Source organism: Protopterus annectens, chromosome 3.part1, assembly GCF_019279795.1.
Source record: "Protopterus annectens isolate FY-2018-M chromosome 3.part1, PAN1.0, whole genome shotgun sequence".
NCBI lineage: Eukaryota > Metazoa > Chordata > Ceratodontiformes > Protopteridae > Protopterus > Protopterus annectens.
The window spans coordinates 1,390,900,126-1,390,917,194 of NC_056732.1; the positions used below are offsets into that span (position 1 = coordinate 1,390,900,126).

Genomic DNA, 17,069 nt, shown 5'->3' on the forward strand with positions numbered 1-17,069 from the left:
AAGGCAATGTGGTCCTTAGATAAAGAGGAGTATTTGTTGACACTGTCACTGAAAAATTCATGCCTCTCACAACGTGGGATACATTTAAATAAATCCCTGACGTCAATAGTGAGGAAACTGCAATGTTCTGTCCACAAGTCGTTGGTCAATTTACTAAGGAATTCCCAGGAATCTTTGATCAAATGTTCAGTTTTAACTACTATATCTTTCGTGAAATGACCAACGTACACAGCTAAAGGATGGGTCTTAGAATTTCTAGCTGATACTATGGGCCTGAAGGGATGTTCTAATATGGATTTGTGTACTTTAGGAACCTCAAATAAATTGGGAATAATAGGATGTAGTTGTCTCAAGTATTGGTAAGTTTTGTTATTAATTCTATTTTCCACTAAATATTCTTCTAAAAGGGAATCAATTATTCTATATGCAATATGTATTTCGTTAATAGAAACGGATGAATAAGTATTTGTATCTAACAAAATGTTAGTTAATGCATTGCTGTATTCTTCATTACCATACAAAACCACCCCCCACCTTTATCCGGCTTCATGATGTGAAAATCTCCCTGTACCTGCAAATCCTGAAGTAGTTTTTCTTCTCCTTCACTGAGGTTGTGATATCCCATATTCCTTCTATTCTTTTTATAAGCTTCATAAATTTCATCCGTAACTATTTTTTCAAACATCATTAAAGTCGGGTGGAGGGGTAGATTGAAGGTGCTAGATCTAACCAAACCCCTCTTGGTAATGTTGTTGTCTTCTTCAGTCTTTTTACATACCATTTTCAAATTTAATTTTCTAAGGTATAATTTGAAATCCACCAAAAGGTTGGCTAAATCCCCATAATTCGACTTAAACTTAAATCCCTTTGAAAAAAGACTAAAGTGCTGCTTTCCTAAAATACAAGTCGTATAATTAAAGATTTTAAATCCTCTATATTCTGTGACAATACCTTCTGTGTTTTCCACTACTACTATTTCCCCTTCTTCCCCACCTTCTTCCATCCATAGTTGGTCCCATAATAAATGGTTGGATGGTCTGGGTCCGAAGGGTATCTGGCTTTGTTGGCCAGCCGTTCTGACCTCCTGGGTCCTAAAAGAAGGTCTTGAGATTCTGAAAATAAGTCCAATTCATCAAGAGGTCTATTAGTAGTTCCTTCAAACATGTTACCCCTATCCTGAGGATATACTCTTTGTTCCACTAATGAACTAATAGGTCCATGCCGGTTAGTGTGAAGACTATTTTTTACCTTGTTTTTTTGTTGTTTGAAATTATTAAAAGGGCCTGGATACACTTTACCTATATGGTATTGTTGCTTATCTCTCATGAGTTTTTTCTCCTTCTTGACAAAAATGTTGTGTATCCTACCATCAGTTCTATGCAAAATCTTTTTATATAACTGCTTATATTTATCAAACGTGTCTTTCAAAATGTCTTCAGTCTGTTAATTTCATTAAACAACCTGACCAATGTAATGTCATTGTATTGAATAAGCTTTGAAATCAATCCTAACCCACATTCATCAAAAAACTATGAAAAGCATGCAGTGTAACTTCTGAATATTCAATACCAAAAGGATATTTATACATTCTAAGTCCTTGTGGGACTAATTTATGACTAATACAACAATGCAAGTAACAGTTGTCAATCTGTAGACATTTATACTTAAACAACTTTTTTTCAAAGTCAAAAATCATGTCCTTTAAAGTAGACACATCCAACGAATCATTACCATGTCCGTAAACATTTTTGTCAGTGTTATTAGCAGAAAAAGAACTATGAAATACAAAATTCCTTTCCATTACATCTTTAAAACTCACAGAATGTTCAGAGTGAGAAGGGAGAAAAACCTCCGTGTCCACAGAGTTTTTTTCAACCATATTACCACCTCTATTGGAAAATTGCGTGGAAGAAACAGTACCTTTAGATTTACTATGTCTCTGCTGAACCGCTCTGCCGTAATGGTCCACCGGAACATTGTGCACATGTGTAGACGTATTCTGAGCCATTAAAACACCTCCGTTGATATTCCCAAGCCCTTGCTGACCGCCTCTTGCTTCCGTCTGAATCACACCATTACTCACAGCTACTGAGCTTGGAGACGACGTAGAAAATACTGCTGGTGCTTCCGATGCATTGGCAGAAATGGGAAAAGGTAATTTGGCTCCATCTAGTGGCTCCTTTTGACTAAGCAAATCTATGAGCCTGGTTAAATCATAGTTTCATAGTTTCATAGTATAGTACTAGGCTATCTGCCCTGGGGCATTTGTAAGCCTAGCCATAGTGATGTGGCTTTTGCCACCCCATGAAATGGTACAAAAATGTACAGAATAAAATTAGAATACTGTGCCTCTGTCTAGTAGTGACACAATGAAGGTCACCTTATATAATAGAATTAGTTTACTGTGCCCCTGTCTAGCAGTGACACAGATGTGACCCCTGGGTTAAATTTACGATCTGCCATCCACTCATCAAGATTTCTCTTGAAGAGAGTCAGTGAGGGGCTCTGCCTAATACGAACTGGGATCTTGTTCCAAAGCATGGGAAGCCTCTGGGTTATGAATCTATCCCTCCAGCATGTCCTATTCATACTTGTGTCGAGGTTTAAGTCTTTGGCTCTCGTGGTCCTGATGAATTTGGATTTTTTGAGGTGGAGCATGTCCATCAGATCCTGATTTGACATGGCCTTGTACGTCAGGCAGAGATCACCTCTGAGCAGGCAGTATGCTACTGAATAGAGCTGAAGTTTCTTTAGTCTGGCAGAATAAGACATATGTTGGAGACCCTTGATCCTCTTGGTGAGGTACTTTTGTGGTCCCTCCAGCTGTTGCAGATGCCGGGTGAAGTACATACCAAATGGGGCATTGTACTCAATCATGGGTCTGATGAGGGAGGAGTATAGGGGTACAATGACATCCCTGGATCTGGAAGTGAATCCCTTCATGATGAGGTGTGCAACAGTTACCTGAACACAGCCATTTCCTCTCAAACTTTAGCTACCTCTTGTTGCGTTTTAGCCATACAGCCAGGACTAAAAAGTTCAGCGTGGTCAATAACAGTGGAATCGCTTGATGAATCATCCATATTGGTAGCGCTGGTGTAAAAAGTTTTTAAACCAAGGCTGCTACAAGCGGACAACTGGAACCAAATAAAAAAACAACTGATACTCACCAAGAAGAATAAAACTCACTAAAAAGAAATAAATAATGTCCAGGCCACCAGTAGAAGCAAAAACCTTTTATGAAATAATCCACAGATGAGTGCTTTTGTCTTTACAAAAGACTTCTTCAGATAAAACTACACAAGTGCTACACTTACTCTATATAGTAATCCTAATTACTGTTAATTAAAATTTAAAGCACCACAGTCAAAACACACTAATATAGGGTGTATATATTGCAATAGTGCCTTATATGTGTAAAAAACATACACTGTAAGAACAAAACTTAAAAAACAAAAATAGATGTAAATAACAGATATTTATACCCTTTGAAAAAATCCAATGAATATGTAAAGTGTAATTCAAACTCTGACTGCTTTAGCTGTCAGTACTGGTTTGATACTTACATATTCGTTGAGGCCAGGAAAAATATTGGCCTTCAACCTCAATTGCCACTTCAATTCCATATTCAACAAAACATTTTTCATGATCCCACCCCTATGGTTGTGTTTAACTACATCAATGATGCCGAATCTAAAGCCACTGAAAGACAAACAAGAAACTGAGTGTTTGAACAAGGCGCTAGTGTCTTTCCCAGTCCTAATGTCATACAAGTGCTCGTACATTCTGTCCTTCAAAGCTCTCTCAGTTTTTCCTATGTAGAATGCTGAGCACCCCACACATGCAGCCAAATAAACCAACATTTTCGTATTACAATTGCCCCTACAAAATTTAACTACACTGTTAAGTCCGTTGTAAAAACAAATATTTTCCTCTTTATAAATGTAAGGACATTGGCTGCACCTACCACAAGAACTGGTCGCCTGTCTAATTTTAACCTTATTCTCCACATTTTCAAGCATTCTTTTAAAATTCTTTCCTGTTTTAAAAATAAAAGTGGGTTTGATTCCTACGTCATCATACAAATCTTTGTTAGTCTTTAACATACTCCAATTTGCTCTGACTAATTGGGTAAACAAGTTGGTAAACAAGATGAACTCTGTAACACATGCCCCTTAGAAATTTTTCCCAGTGTTGTGTTCTACAGTTTTAGTAAGGGGTTACCCTAGCAATGCTTTATACTTGACACCCCATCCTCTGTATACTTCCTGTAGTATTTCAAACACCTATTATCCGAGGTAACCCCTTTCCATGAATTTTTACCCAAAAAAATTAATTCTCCCAACAGATCATTAAATTCAGACGTCATCCTAGCTATTCTCACTGCTTGTCCCTTAATAAGACTTATTTTTTGAAATAGTGGATGGTAACTATCAAAGTGCAGGTAACTGTTGCACCAAGTATCTTTATGATAAATCATAGATTTAAATCCATTAGGAGTCTTATGAATTGTGATGTCAAGATAATTTACATTCACCTCACTATGAGTGTTTGTAAAAGAGAGAAAATCAGTACTGTTGTTCAAATATTGCATAAACAACTCTGTGTTCTCCTTACTGCCTTCCCAAACGACAAGAATGTTGTCAAGAAATCTGAGATATAACTTGATATTGTTCTGGAAAACTCTGTTAAACACGTACCTGTTCTCCCATTCTAACATCACTAAATTCACATATACAGGGGCACAAGCTGCCCCCATAGCTACCCCACTCGTTGATAATATTCTCCCTGAAATCCTATGTAATTATTGTCAAGCATAGCTTTCAAAAGCTACAATATCAAAGCAATGTGGTCCTTAGATAAAGAGGAGTATTTATTGACACTATCACTGAAAAATTCATGCCCCTCACAACGTGGGATACATTTAAATAAATCCCTGACGTCAATAATGAGGAAACTGCAATGTTCTGTCCACAAGTCGTTGGTCAATTTACTAAGGAATTCCCAGGAATCTTTGATCAAATGTTCAGTTTTAACTACTATATCTTTCGTGAAATGATCAACGTACACAGCTAAAGGATGGGTCTTAGAATTTCTAGCTGATACTATGGGCCTGAAGGGAGGTTCTAATATGGATTTGTGTACTTTAGGAACCCCCAAAAAATTGGGAATAATAGGATGTAGTTGTCTCAAGTATTGGTAAGTTTTGTTATTAATTCTATTTTCCACTAAATATTCTTCTAAAAGGGAATCAATTCTTCTATATGCAATATGTATTTCGTTAATAGAAATGGCTGAATAAGTATTTGTATCTAACAAAATGTTAGTTAATGCATTGCTGTATTCTTCATTACCATACAAAACCACCCCCCCCACCTTTATCCGGCTTCATGATGCGAAAATCTCCCTGTACCTGCAAATCCTGAAGTAGTTTTTCTTCTCCTTCACTGAGGTTGTGATATCCCATATTCCTTCTATTCTTTTTATAAGCTTCATAAATTTCATCCGTAACTATTTTTTTCAAACATCATTAAAACAATGGGTGCGAAAAGTATTTAAATATCTTACACAACAGACAGTAGTAATGAAAGAGGGGAGGGAGGGACTTTGGAAGTCAGATTACCATAAGGGGTGGAAGCCAGAGACATAATCGTTTTAAACCAGAGCAGGAAAAGGGTGAGAGGGTTGGGGAACATTCAAACTGCAAGAAGCAGATTAGCTTGAGTGGGATCCAATCAAATGAAGCCAATATTAGAGCTCTTGTCCTATGACTTTGAGCTACAGGTCAATTACCCCAGGTAGGTTAGACTTTCAGAACCTTTAGCTTAATGTCTCAATGGGGGCGGTGCAGGCACAACAAACCTGGGAAAACAATGGAAAGGTAAACATAGCTGCCTCAGAATGCAACTTTATGTGAGTAAATGATAAGCAGAATATAGAGTCTCACAGCCAGACTGGAATATAAACAGCTATAAAAGCACTGAAGCACCAGTCCTGGAGTAGAATTCACAATACTGCCATTATTGTAATCTTACCACTAAATAAGGCATCAGACTATGCAGAAATTTACCAGTGACACTGGCTATGGAAAAATATACTAATAAATGACTAAATAAGGCTCAGATCTGGCAGTAGGTTTGCCACAACTATGACTGAAACTGCAAGACTACGATCCCAGATAGGGTTCAAAATATAAAACAGCTACAAGTAATTCTTCTTTGGAAAAATGTAGTTATAAATGTCTAAATGAGGCTGAAATCTATCAGTTGTTCACAGTTCTGCCACAACTGCAAATAAAAGTACAAAAATAGGGCCCCCAGACAGAGCCAAAATGCAAACTACTAGCTTTTACAAGTAATTCTACTTATGGAAATAGAAGTACAGTATAATGTATATATGATGCTAAGATCTTGCAGTAATACAAAATATTCCCACAAGTGCAAATGAAGCTGCAAGTCTAATATCCCAGAGCAAAGCAAAAAATGCAAACAGATTTCGGCTAAAACATGGAAAAAAGTAGAAAAGTACAAAATATCATCTCATAGGTCACTATAATTGCAATGTAAAATATTTATGTAGAATTTAAATAAAAGCTTTTTTCTTCCCTTTTGATGAAAAGCTTTTTTCTCACACTTCAAGCCTTTTCACACCTTTCAGTGACTTGACACTATTTCTTCCTTGGCTAGCCCTACTTTGTTGAGTCCTATGCCTAACTACACTGTGGTTGTTAAAGATAAAAGCTATTAACATGTTGCTTCTTATAGTCCTGCATTTGATTCTGTTAGCCTTCATTTGCCTTCTGTGTGACCTTGAGTATGTCATTTAACTAGACAATGCTTTACAACAATTGGAAAATTGAGCTAGGCTCCTTCAGGATTTGCTGGACTACATGTCCAGTAACGACCTATGATTTTTTTTGATTTTGCCTGTTAATCCTTGTGAGTGGACAGCTCCTGCCTTCCTGTAAATCAGTAGTCAGCTGACTAACTGGAGACGAGAGACTATCCTTCCGCTCAATTTTACAGTCAGCTGACCCTGAGGAAGAGAAGCCAGTACTCATTATCTGTGGAACAAACACCCTTTCATTTTGAACACCATTTTCTTTTTAGAGCTCTCAAATGTCTTTGTTTAAAGAAAGTATTATCATTATTACCGGCACTTAATTTTTAAGCAAGTGCCTCTTTTGTAACTTTTCCTGCTTTAGTTTACCTTCAGTTAAGCCACTCCTTACTGTCATATCCCCACTGATTGTGTCTTCTTCTGACTTCTCACCCTTCTTACTTAATGGTTCTTATTTGCTTTGTGTCACTATTGTAAAAGAACCTTCATCCATCCCTTTGCTTCCTTCTTCTAAAAAAAAAAAGCATTCGGTTCATTGACAGTAAATCTCCCGAATGCCAGTAGATCAAAAAAAAAAAAAAAAAAAAACCCAAAAAAAACAAAAACAACTTTTGATAAACCTGAAAGTATTTTATTGTTGGGTGGCAAGTTATACAATACTCACATGTAGGGAACACCCCCCCCCAAAGTTTTATATGCCTATTCCAAGGTTACACATTTGTTGATAAAAGAGAAACGCAACTATATATGAAAGTTGTTTCAGTATCTTTTCTTTGCTCTATATGTATTCAATAGATTAGCTTTTGATTAATTGACATGCTTCCTTATACAAGCCCTTATTGATACTTTTCCTTCCAGCCTCATTTTCTTGTCCTTTATCAGATATTTCATCCTTTCTTACCACTTTCTTTTTTTTTTCACTTTCTGCTGGACTCATTTCACATTCATCTCTTACAAAAATCCTTATTTTGCACATTCAAGGTTATCTTTTTCTCATCATCTATATACCTGCTGTTAATACAATCAGTAAAATTATATCCTTATTTCTCACAAAGTGTATATGTATTTTTTTCACAATTTTCTTTACCATGCCTCCATTTCTTAGTAGAATAAGCACTTAGCAACTGTGCATTAATTGTATAAAGGCCACCACAGCTTTACAATTAAAGTCATTCATGAGTTTTCTTGGGAAAGAAAATCCACTTTTCTTTCATCATCAGCCCCCCCCCCTTTCCCATTTTCTGCATGAGATCAGGATATCATGTTAACTGTTGCCATCTCTCCCAATTCCATTCCAAACTCCTGCTTCTTTAACACTCTTGCCTGCTGTCTCAGATCTTCTTTTTACACAATCCATCCATCTCTTTGCTTCACGTCCTTGTTTCCTCTTACCTTTTTTTTTGTTTGTCCCAAATCTTCTTCACTAGATTGTCTTCTGCTTTTCTGCATGTGTCCAAATCATCGTAATCTGTTCTCTTTGATCTTTTCTGCAATAGGAGCTACTTTGGCTTCAGCTCTTATGCCCTCATTTCTTCGTCTGTCCCACAGTGTGCATCCTCCCACCCTTCTTAGGCACTTCATTTCCATCATCTCTAGCTTCTTCATCTGCTCTGTCTTGACTTCCCAGGTTTCTGTACCATACAGTAATACTGGTCACACCACTGTCTTATACACCTTACTTTTCAACTTCTTTGGCATTTTGCTTTCATAGACTACACCTGAGACTCTGTGCTACTTGGCTGCAACCCCTCTGATTCTAGCTCTGACCTTTTCATTCCAACTTCCCTTCTCCTCCACCATCCCTCTCAGATACTTAAAGCTGTTTACCTGTTCCATTGTCTTCCTTTCTATCTCAATTCTCAGCTTCTTCCGATTTTCCCAATTTGCTGCCATTACCATTGTCTTATCTGTGCTTAGTTTCATACCATGTGCCCTCAGTTTTGCATTCCATTCCCCTATCCTTTGTTGAAGTTCTTGCTCAGAGTCTGCCTGTAAGGCCATATTGTCTGCATACAGCAACTTTGTTGATCTGTCCCCTCCAACCTGTTTGATAATGTAATCCATCACCAGTATGAACAACAGTGGGCTAAGAGGTGAAACCTGGTGTACACCCACTCCCACTGGGAACCCCTATTTGAAGCTGAATGCTGTTAGTACTTGAGTCACTGGGTCTTTGTACATAGCCTGCTCTAATTCTACCAATGTTTCTGGGACTTTGAACTACCGCAGTAAAGCTCAGATCAGCTTTCTTGGGACCTTGTCCTATGCTTTCTCCAATTCTAGGAATGCCCAGTTGGACTCTTAACTCACCTCTAGATTCTTCTCAACTATCTGTCTCACTGCAACCCTTAGGCCAGTTGTGCTGCATCCTGATCTGAATGCAAACTGCTCATCTCCCATCTTATATTCTACTACTCTGCACAGCCATTTATCAATCACCTTCTCCAGTACTTTCATGCAATGTGATAGGAGTTTGATGCCTCTGCACTGTCCACAGTTGTTGATGTCTCTTTTGTTCTTGTACTCCGTCTCACTGCAAATACTGGGTCTGTTGTGCTGCATCCCGATCTGAATCCAAACTGCTCATCTTCCATCTTACATTTTACTACCCTGTGTATCCATTTATCAATCAACCTCTCCAGAACTTTCATGCAATGTGATAGGAGTTTGATGCCTTTGTACTGCCCACAGTTATGGATGTCCCTTTTGTTGTTGTACACTGTCATGAGTATGCTTATTCTCCAGTCATCTGGGATATGCCTTTCTCTCCACACTGCTGTGAGTACCCTCAGGAGCCATTTCTCCCTTATCTCAGCCAGAATCTTCATCATATCTGCTGTGACCTCTTCTGAGCCTGCTGCTTTCCCTGACTTCATTTTCCATAGTGCTATTCTTACTTTTCTAGGGTGGGCTCCTCTACTTCTCTCATCATAGGCTGTTTCTGGGGCAGTACCGCTTCTGTGGGTTTTTCATCATTCAGAAGCTGCTGGAAATACTCCTTTAATTTGCCTTTGATGTCCTGTGGACTGGTGAGCAGGTTGTTGCTGGCTTCCCTTATGAAGGGTGTCTAACTATCTTTTTTATCTTTCTGTCTTTGTCTTGCAACCTGAAATAGGTTCTTTGTGCCCCTTACTGAGTCACTTTCCAGAAGCTGGTAGAGTGCCTACGATGCCCTATTCTTTGCTATTGCAACTTGTTTCTTAGTTTCTTTGTTAGCCAGCCAGTATTCCTCTATAGCCTGGTTGGTCTTTTCTATCTGCCATTTTTTCCTGCACTCCTTTTTCTTTCAATCACTTCCTGGACGTCTGCATTCCACTACTCGCTTTCCTTACGTACCTTATTTCCATACCTGGCTCGGTCTCACATCTGTTCTGTAGTCCTAAAACATGCTGTTTTGAGGTGCTGCTATTCTTCTTCAACTCCACCTATTTCCTCCTCTTCTTGGGGTGCTACAGCCCTGAGTAATTCCTTAAACTGTTGTACTTTCTCTCCAGTCAACTTCCAGGTCTTCAGCCTGTTGTCTGTTGACCTTAGAGCCTTCTCTGTCCACTGCTTGCAGGTGATTGTGGCAACCAATGGTTTATATTGTGGGTTGAATGTTTCACTGGGGATGACTTTGCAGCCATGGATTCTACCCCAATGCCTTTCTTTACTAGGAGGAAGTTGAACTGAGTTGCATGTTGGCTACTGTTGTATGTAACCTTGTGACTCTGTCTTTCTGAACCATGTGTTGGCTACTATCAAGCCACTTGGCAGATATAAGTCTAGAATGGCTTCTCCTTCTTTATTCCTGTTGCCCCACCCATGTGCACCCATGCAGTCCTCATATCCTGTTCTGTCTGTCCTGATATGTGCATTCAAGTCACCCATTATCAACACCAATTCATGTTGTCTTGCTGTCTGAATGCACTCTTTTCCTCACTATCACAACCCTGCTGTGGGGCATAGGCTGAGATTATGAATACTGCTCTATCATTACACTGGAGTCTGATTGCCATGAGTCTGTCATTAATTCTGATGATATCCCTCACTGCCCTCTGAAGCTTCTCTCTCACTATAATTCCCACTCCATTTCTAGCTTGCCCCCCTCCTGAGTAATAGAGTCTGGATCCCAAGCTAAGTGGCTTTGCTGCACTTCCCTTCCATCTTGTCTCTTGGACAAATAGAATATCCAGCCTCATGCATATCATCATGTCATCCACTTCCAGCCTCCTCCATGTCATCATGTCATCCGCTTCCAGCCTCCTCCATATCATCATGTCATCCGCTTCCAAGCTGCATCCTGTCAGTGTAGCAATTCTCAGTTTATGTTTGGCAGGTTGATTGGTTTTATGTCCAGCTTTCGCTCAACAGACTTATCCCAGGCTGGGCAACTAGACACCGGCCAGGCAGTAGCTTATTGATCCAGGTCTGCTGGGCTTTATGACAGGCACACACTGGCCAATAGGGGGACATATACCCCTCCCATCTGCCATTAGCATAGGTCCTTGGCATAGGTCGGGTGCTCAACCCACTTATCACTAGTAACTACCCATGTCCATTTTGGCAGCATTAGCCAACATGACCAAATCAACTAAAGCAATATTTTACACCATCGAACAGCTAGCCCTGCCACAGTGTGCAGTCTAGGGCATCATGTAGAGTGCCCACAGCTCCATTCATTGGTGAGTTTTATGATGGAAAAACTCAGCATGTTTTTTGGAGGTGGGAGGAACTCCACAGACAAAGGAAAAACATGCAAACTCCAAACAGGCATTGGTCAGAGGTCAGAATCGAACCATGTACCTTATGTAAGGGAATCAAAGACCTTAACCATTATGGAAACTGTTCTCTCTTTTGTTTACATTTTAAGAAGTTACTTGGCAAATTATATATTTAGCTGTTTAGTTGGTTATTTCACAGATGTTTTTATTTTACAATCCATATTCCATTTAATGTAAATGGATCTGGGTTATTTAAAATGCTCCAGTTTTATTTCAGCCACAGTTTAAGATCTTAATTAAAAAACACCTCCATGCAAACATGCAATGATCACTTCAGTAATTTTATTAAAGGTAGACTTTGTTTCAAATTTCCTATGTGGTAAATCAATTTTATATTCTTCATATTAACCGTAAATCTTGACAAAGCCACCAAAAATGTAATTTAAATGCCCTTTCCCAGGAATGCTAATTTAGGTATGATGTACCGATACTCAGAAATTGTGTTCTTCACCATGAATGTTTATTTTGGTATGACTAACCTATGCCCAAAAAATGATGGTAATCTTTCTCCTCAGAGTCTGTTATTGTGATATTGTCCATTTGAAGGAAAATTAACTAAATTCAAACTACTAAAAATGTTCCACAATAATTGAAGATCTCTTACAAAAGACTGTACTTGGTTTTGTTTTCATTTAATTTTGTCTGGCACATATTTATGAGCATCTTTCAGTGTTCCACACTGTGTAGTGATTTATTTAGCAACTAACCATCCTACATTCACCTTTTCTCTTGTAAAGAATCATTAGAATGGACATGTATTTCCTGGACCACTTTCTGCGGCACAAGAATGTTAATATGCTTCCTGAAATGCTCCCTGTGGTTCATGCATTTGCAGTAACATGTCACTCTCTGTTTTCAGTGCTACAGTTAATGTTATCACAGCAGCAGCAGCACTCTCCATTGTTAAAGCAGCTACATTTGAAGTGCAGCTCTCCAATTGTGGTACAAAGTTGTTCCATGCTACTAGAGCTTCCACAGTAGCACCATTATGCAGAAACTGCTGAAACAGAAAAAGCAATGGAACTCGTGTTTGAGGAACATGAAATGCTAAATGCTTGGGCAGTCTTTCTAAACATTTGTGATAGAAAGATGTAAAAACAGTGATTCAGAGTGCACAACAGAACGAGTGCATGCATCTGTTTTCATTAAGGTAGAAGCAGACATTCTAAATTTAGTATCTCACTGTGCATTTTTGTGTTCATGGATGTTTAGATTTGTCCTAGTTGTGCACAAGAAGTACTATATGGTAACGGATGTGTAGTATCCACTCTTAAAAGACAAATGAAAGAAGAAAACTAAAATGTGAACTTCAATGGAGTTGAAGTACATACCTTGCATGGAATATGGGGGTCTGTATTAGAACATCGAAGTTTCAGAAATTCGAATGTTCTAATATTGACCCCTATTCAGTGAATGCTGACAACATCGAACATTCAGAACAGTGAATTTTTTCCTAGGGAAAAGATTTGCTGTTCCGAAACACATACACACAATACAAGCACACCAAACAAACAGCAATCCACACACATACACCTAAATTCTTACATCTAACCCTACACTAAACTGTACATACACCACTAACTATCCACTTACCTTAACCCAAACCCTAAGGTCCATCACTATCGCACACTCACCTTACCTGCGCCCTAACTCACCTACCCCACCCTAACCCTCACGTCCACACAATCTCACACTTACCTGACCTGTGCCGTAGCCCTAACTCACCTAACCCGCCCTAACCCTCATGTCCACACAATCGCACACTTACCTGAATCCAACCCGTAACATTCCACCACAGCATTGAAAATAACTAAGAGACAGAAATGGACAAACAAATTCTTTCCCTAGGAAAAAATTTGTTTTTTTGCAGCTTTGCTATTTTCAGAGTTCGCCAATAGGGGTCGATATTAGAACATTCAAAGTTGTGAAACTTCGATGTTCTAATATAGACCCAAATATGGAATTCAATTTATGTACAGTTAGTAACTGCAATAAAGTTGGTTCAGAAAGTTTGAGGGGAATGTCTACAAAGGTAAACTGCATAAAGCAGAACTGTAGAGATCACATTTGTCATTAACACTTTACAAACATTTTGTCTTCAGTGTTTCAATATGAAGGTGTATGTTCCTGATTTATTTATAAAATGTTTTAGTTATTTTATGTTTTTATGCTTTCATTCACTGCTGTATTGCATGCCTAAGAAAATTTGTATTGTTTGATGGAAAGAGTTACCATGAAATAAAGTAACAGGAGTTAGAAAGTAGTTACCTGAAACTGAGGATGCAGAGGAGGGGAAATACAGCATGGGAAACAGTATGTTCATAAAAATGCATACAGTATAAGATGACCCATTGCAGTGAGTTTGATGTCTGTGTTACCTTTCTACCCATTGGTTTGGATATTATTTAGGATATTTTGCAAGTACCCTAGTGTATATGAACATCAGGCTTGGTTTTAAGTTCTGTATTTCTAAAGTATTGCCAAATAATCCACTTATGTTGCATTGATGAGGTCAAAAAAGGCCAAAGCATGACATGTCTACAACTACAAGGGTTTGGCTTTATTGGCCTTAATATTCCCATAAAGACTTAAAGTGAAAAAAAAAAAAAATATATGGGCATTCAGAAGCCATATAGCTGAAACACTGGTATGCCCTTAAGGGGTCATTTCTATAAATCCCTCGACTCTCCTGTGCAAGGTTAAAGGTGTTATGTCATGAAGACTGTAGTTTGCCTAGGTCTTTCTTGTAGTTTTTACTGAATGGTTTGTCTGTGTGACCTTTTAACCCTTGGTTTATAGAAAATGTATCTCTCTCTCTATATATATATATATATATATATTTATATATACATATATATATATATATATATATATATATATATATATATATATATATATATATACACACACACACATATATATATATATATATATATATATATATATATATATATATATATATATATGCACACACACACACACACACACACACACACACACACACACATACATTATTTGTATGTTACGTACATAGATATGGGACATATCAATATGCAATTATGGTAATGAAGATTCTCGAAGGTCAGTAGATCATAAGTATCACAGATAAACCCATGAACCTTTGAACTTTTGAACTTGCAGTTTCCTACATATCTTTAAAAATGCCCATTTCAAAAGTATAACGTATACAGTTCATAACAATGACCTATGAATATTTGCATGGTTCAACCTGATAAGGTCGCTGAGTCGAACTTCAGCAGTTGTATATTGCACTCAGAGAAGTTGAGGGGCATTGATGTTGTAGATGAAGAAAACGGTCAGTGAAGTTCTTTGGAACACTTTTTCTAACTCTGTAGCTGACGTCATGGTTTACTGTTGCTGGACTTTGACTGATCTCTGTGTACCTAACAGGGTTGTTTAAGGCCCAGAATAGGAGTGTAGGCAGGTACTGTGCAGGTAATATAGCAAATATTGTTGATTAAGTATGACTGAGTACAGGATGAAGGGGGTGTTGAGTGCTGTAAGCGAACCCACATCTGGCATGCTTGACAAAATGCATTTAGTTAGTGTCATAGATTAAAAAATGAAAGAGCTTGAAGAACAAAATAGGGTTATGTTTTATTATTGATCAGAAAGAGGCTTTGTAATACAGGAAGGAGAGGTATCTAAAATGTGTAAGCTGTGAAGTCAAAATATATGTTCTAAAATTTTACTTCAGCTGAATTCTCATTGAGGATAAATAAACAATCCCCGTTGCTTTTGCATGGACTGATTAAGTGACTGAAAGATATGTTTACTGAATGTTAGATGTTACTTCAACCAGGCAGTACTAGTTACATTTGCTGATAAAAAAATCAACTTCTGAGGGAGTCATTGTCATTAAATAATGGATATCAAACATTGTCATCACTGAAAATACCCATAATTAAAACTATAATTTCTTTCCAATTTCAGAATGACAATTCTTCCTCCAAAAGAAAAACTTAAAACTCTTATGAAAAGCTTCAAGGAATTCCATAAGAAATTCACAGCTGAATATTCCTAACAAAATTATTGGATATACATTATGCAAGATGTTTTAACAGGACATTGATTGTTTTTCTCCTAATTCACTCTAAAGTATTTGCATTGTTGAGAATAGCCCAGCACTGCAGAAGAGCTATAGCAAATGGTCGGCGAAGGATTTTTACGGAAAGTGAGATACGAGTTTCTGTATATATCATAAAGCAGAAAGCACAATCATCCTTCAAACCAGCACAGATCCCTGAGCTCATTGTTTCTCTACTTTCACTGAAATGCATTCGTTAAGATCTTTTTTTATAAAACTACTACACTACTTAACGACATACTGTGATTCTTATCCAATGTACTTGTAGATTAAGTTGTGTGTTTTCAGCTGCATTATCTTGAAACGATGATAACCTTGAACGTATAATATACTCACACTACCTCAGTGCCTGCTAACTGATATAAGGTTGCTACTGCCTTTGATGATGTTATATAGTGCCCTGCTGGACAGATATCAGCTTGTCCAAACTGAAGAGATTTGGGTTTGTAGTTTAGCGAAGTATCCCAGGAGGAAGCAGTGCCTTCCTAGTCATCAGTTCTTCTACGTATTTCTGGTGTAGTTGTTAAAGTTACTCAGTGTATTCATCTCAGTTACGTTTTATCAAAGTGGGATGATTTGTTCTGTTGTCATCAGAAGGTTAAAGACATTATATTGCACCACATTGTCATAACGTTAGCATCGACTATCTGATTTAGAGATGTATTGCACTAATCGCTGCATTTTTTGGCAGATGCTCACTATCGTGGTTAAAATTAAATGAAAACACATTTGTCTTCTTCATAGACTTGACTGAGGTTAATTGTACCATACAGTGCCGTTTGTAGAATATGTGTTGAAATCGTATGATAACCAGTTTGTCTCCAGGAGATCAAGAAGAGTAAAAAAACTGAGGGAAAAATTAAAAGGGTCTCTATGGTGTGTGACCCTTTTGATATAGTAATATGTATAAAAGCATTCAAAGCCATTTGCCTTTTAATGCTACTTCAGTGTTTTTATTTTATGTCACATCATAGGTTTGCCAGCCTTTTGTATACACAGTTGTACATGATCACATGACTTGAGTTCATTTGATAAGTAGTCCTTTTTTTCTCACAGGAGGCATTCCTTTTACTTTGTGCCCCAAAATGTATAGGTTCATAGGTTCATAGGTCATGCTTCACGCACCCTTTAGTATGGGAACTATACCATTTATTTTGCTGTGCCTCTGTCGAGCAGTGACACTGAGTCTTGAGGCAGGTGCTCTGGTCCTCATCACATGTTGTGGGAGGATTTTGTTCACAGTCTTGGGTGATGAATGATGAATCTATCCCTCCAGCACGCTATATTAAGCCGTGTCGAGTTTTTAAGTCTCGCCCCTTGTGGCTCTGATGGCTGTGTCTTTTACTTCAGTTTGGGGG

The 17,069-nt window shown here is 37.9% G+C and overlaps 1 protein-coding gene across 1 annotated transcript in view; it reads left to right on the top strand.

Moving 5' to 3' along the window:
- GPT (glutamic--pyruvic transaminase) overlaps positions 1 to 16,726 on the top strand; it is a 528,517-nt gene extending 511,791 nt beyond the window's left edge. Inside the window, exon 11 of the mRNA XM_044067427.1 lies at positions 15,558 to 16,726. Coding sequence (XP_043923362.1) covers positions 15,558 to 15,648 — 91 coding nt within the window. The 3' untranslated portion in view covers positions 15,649 to 16,726. The remainder of the gene's footprint in view (positions 1 to 15,557) is intronic.
- Positions 16,727 to 17,069: the final 343 nt, after the last annotated feature.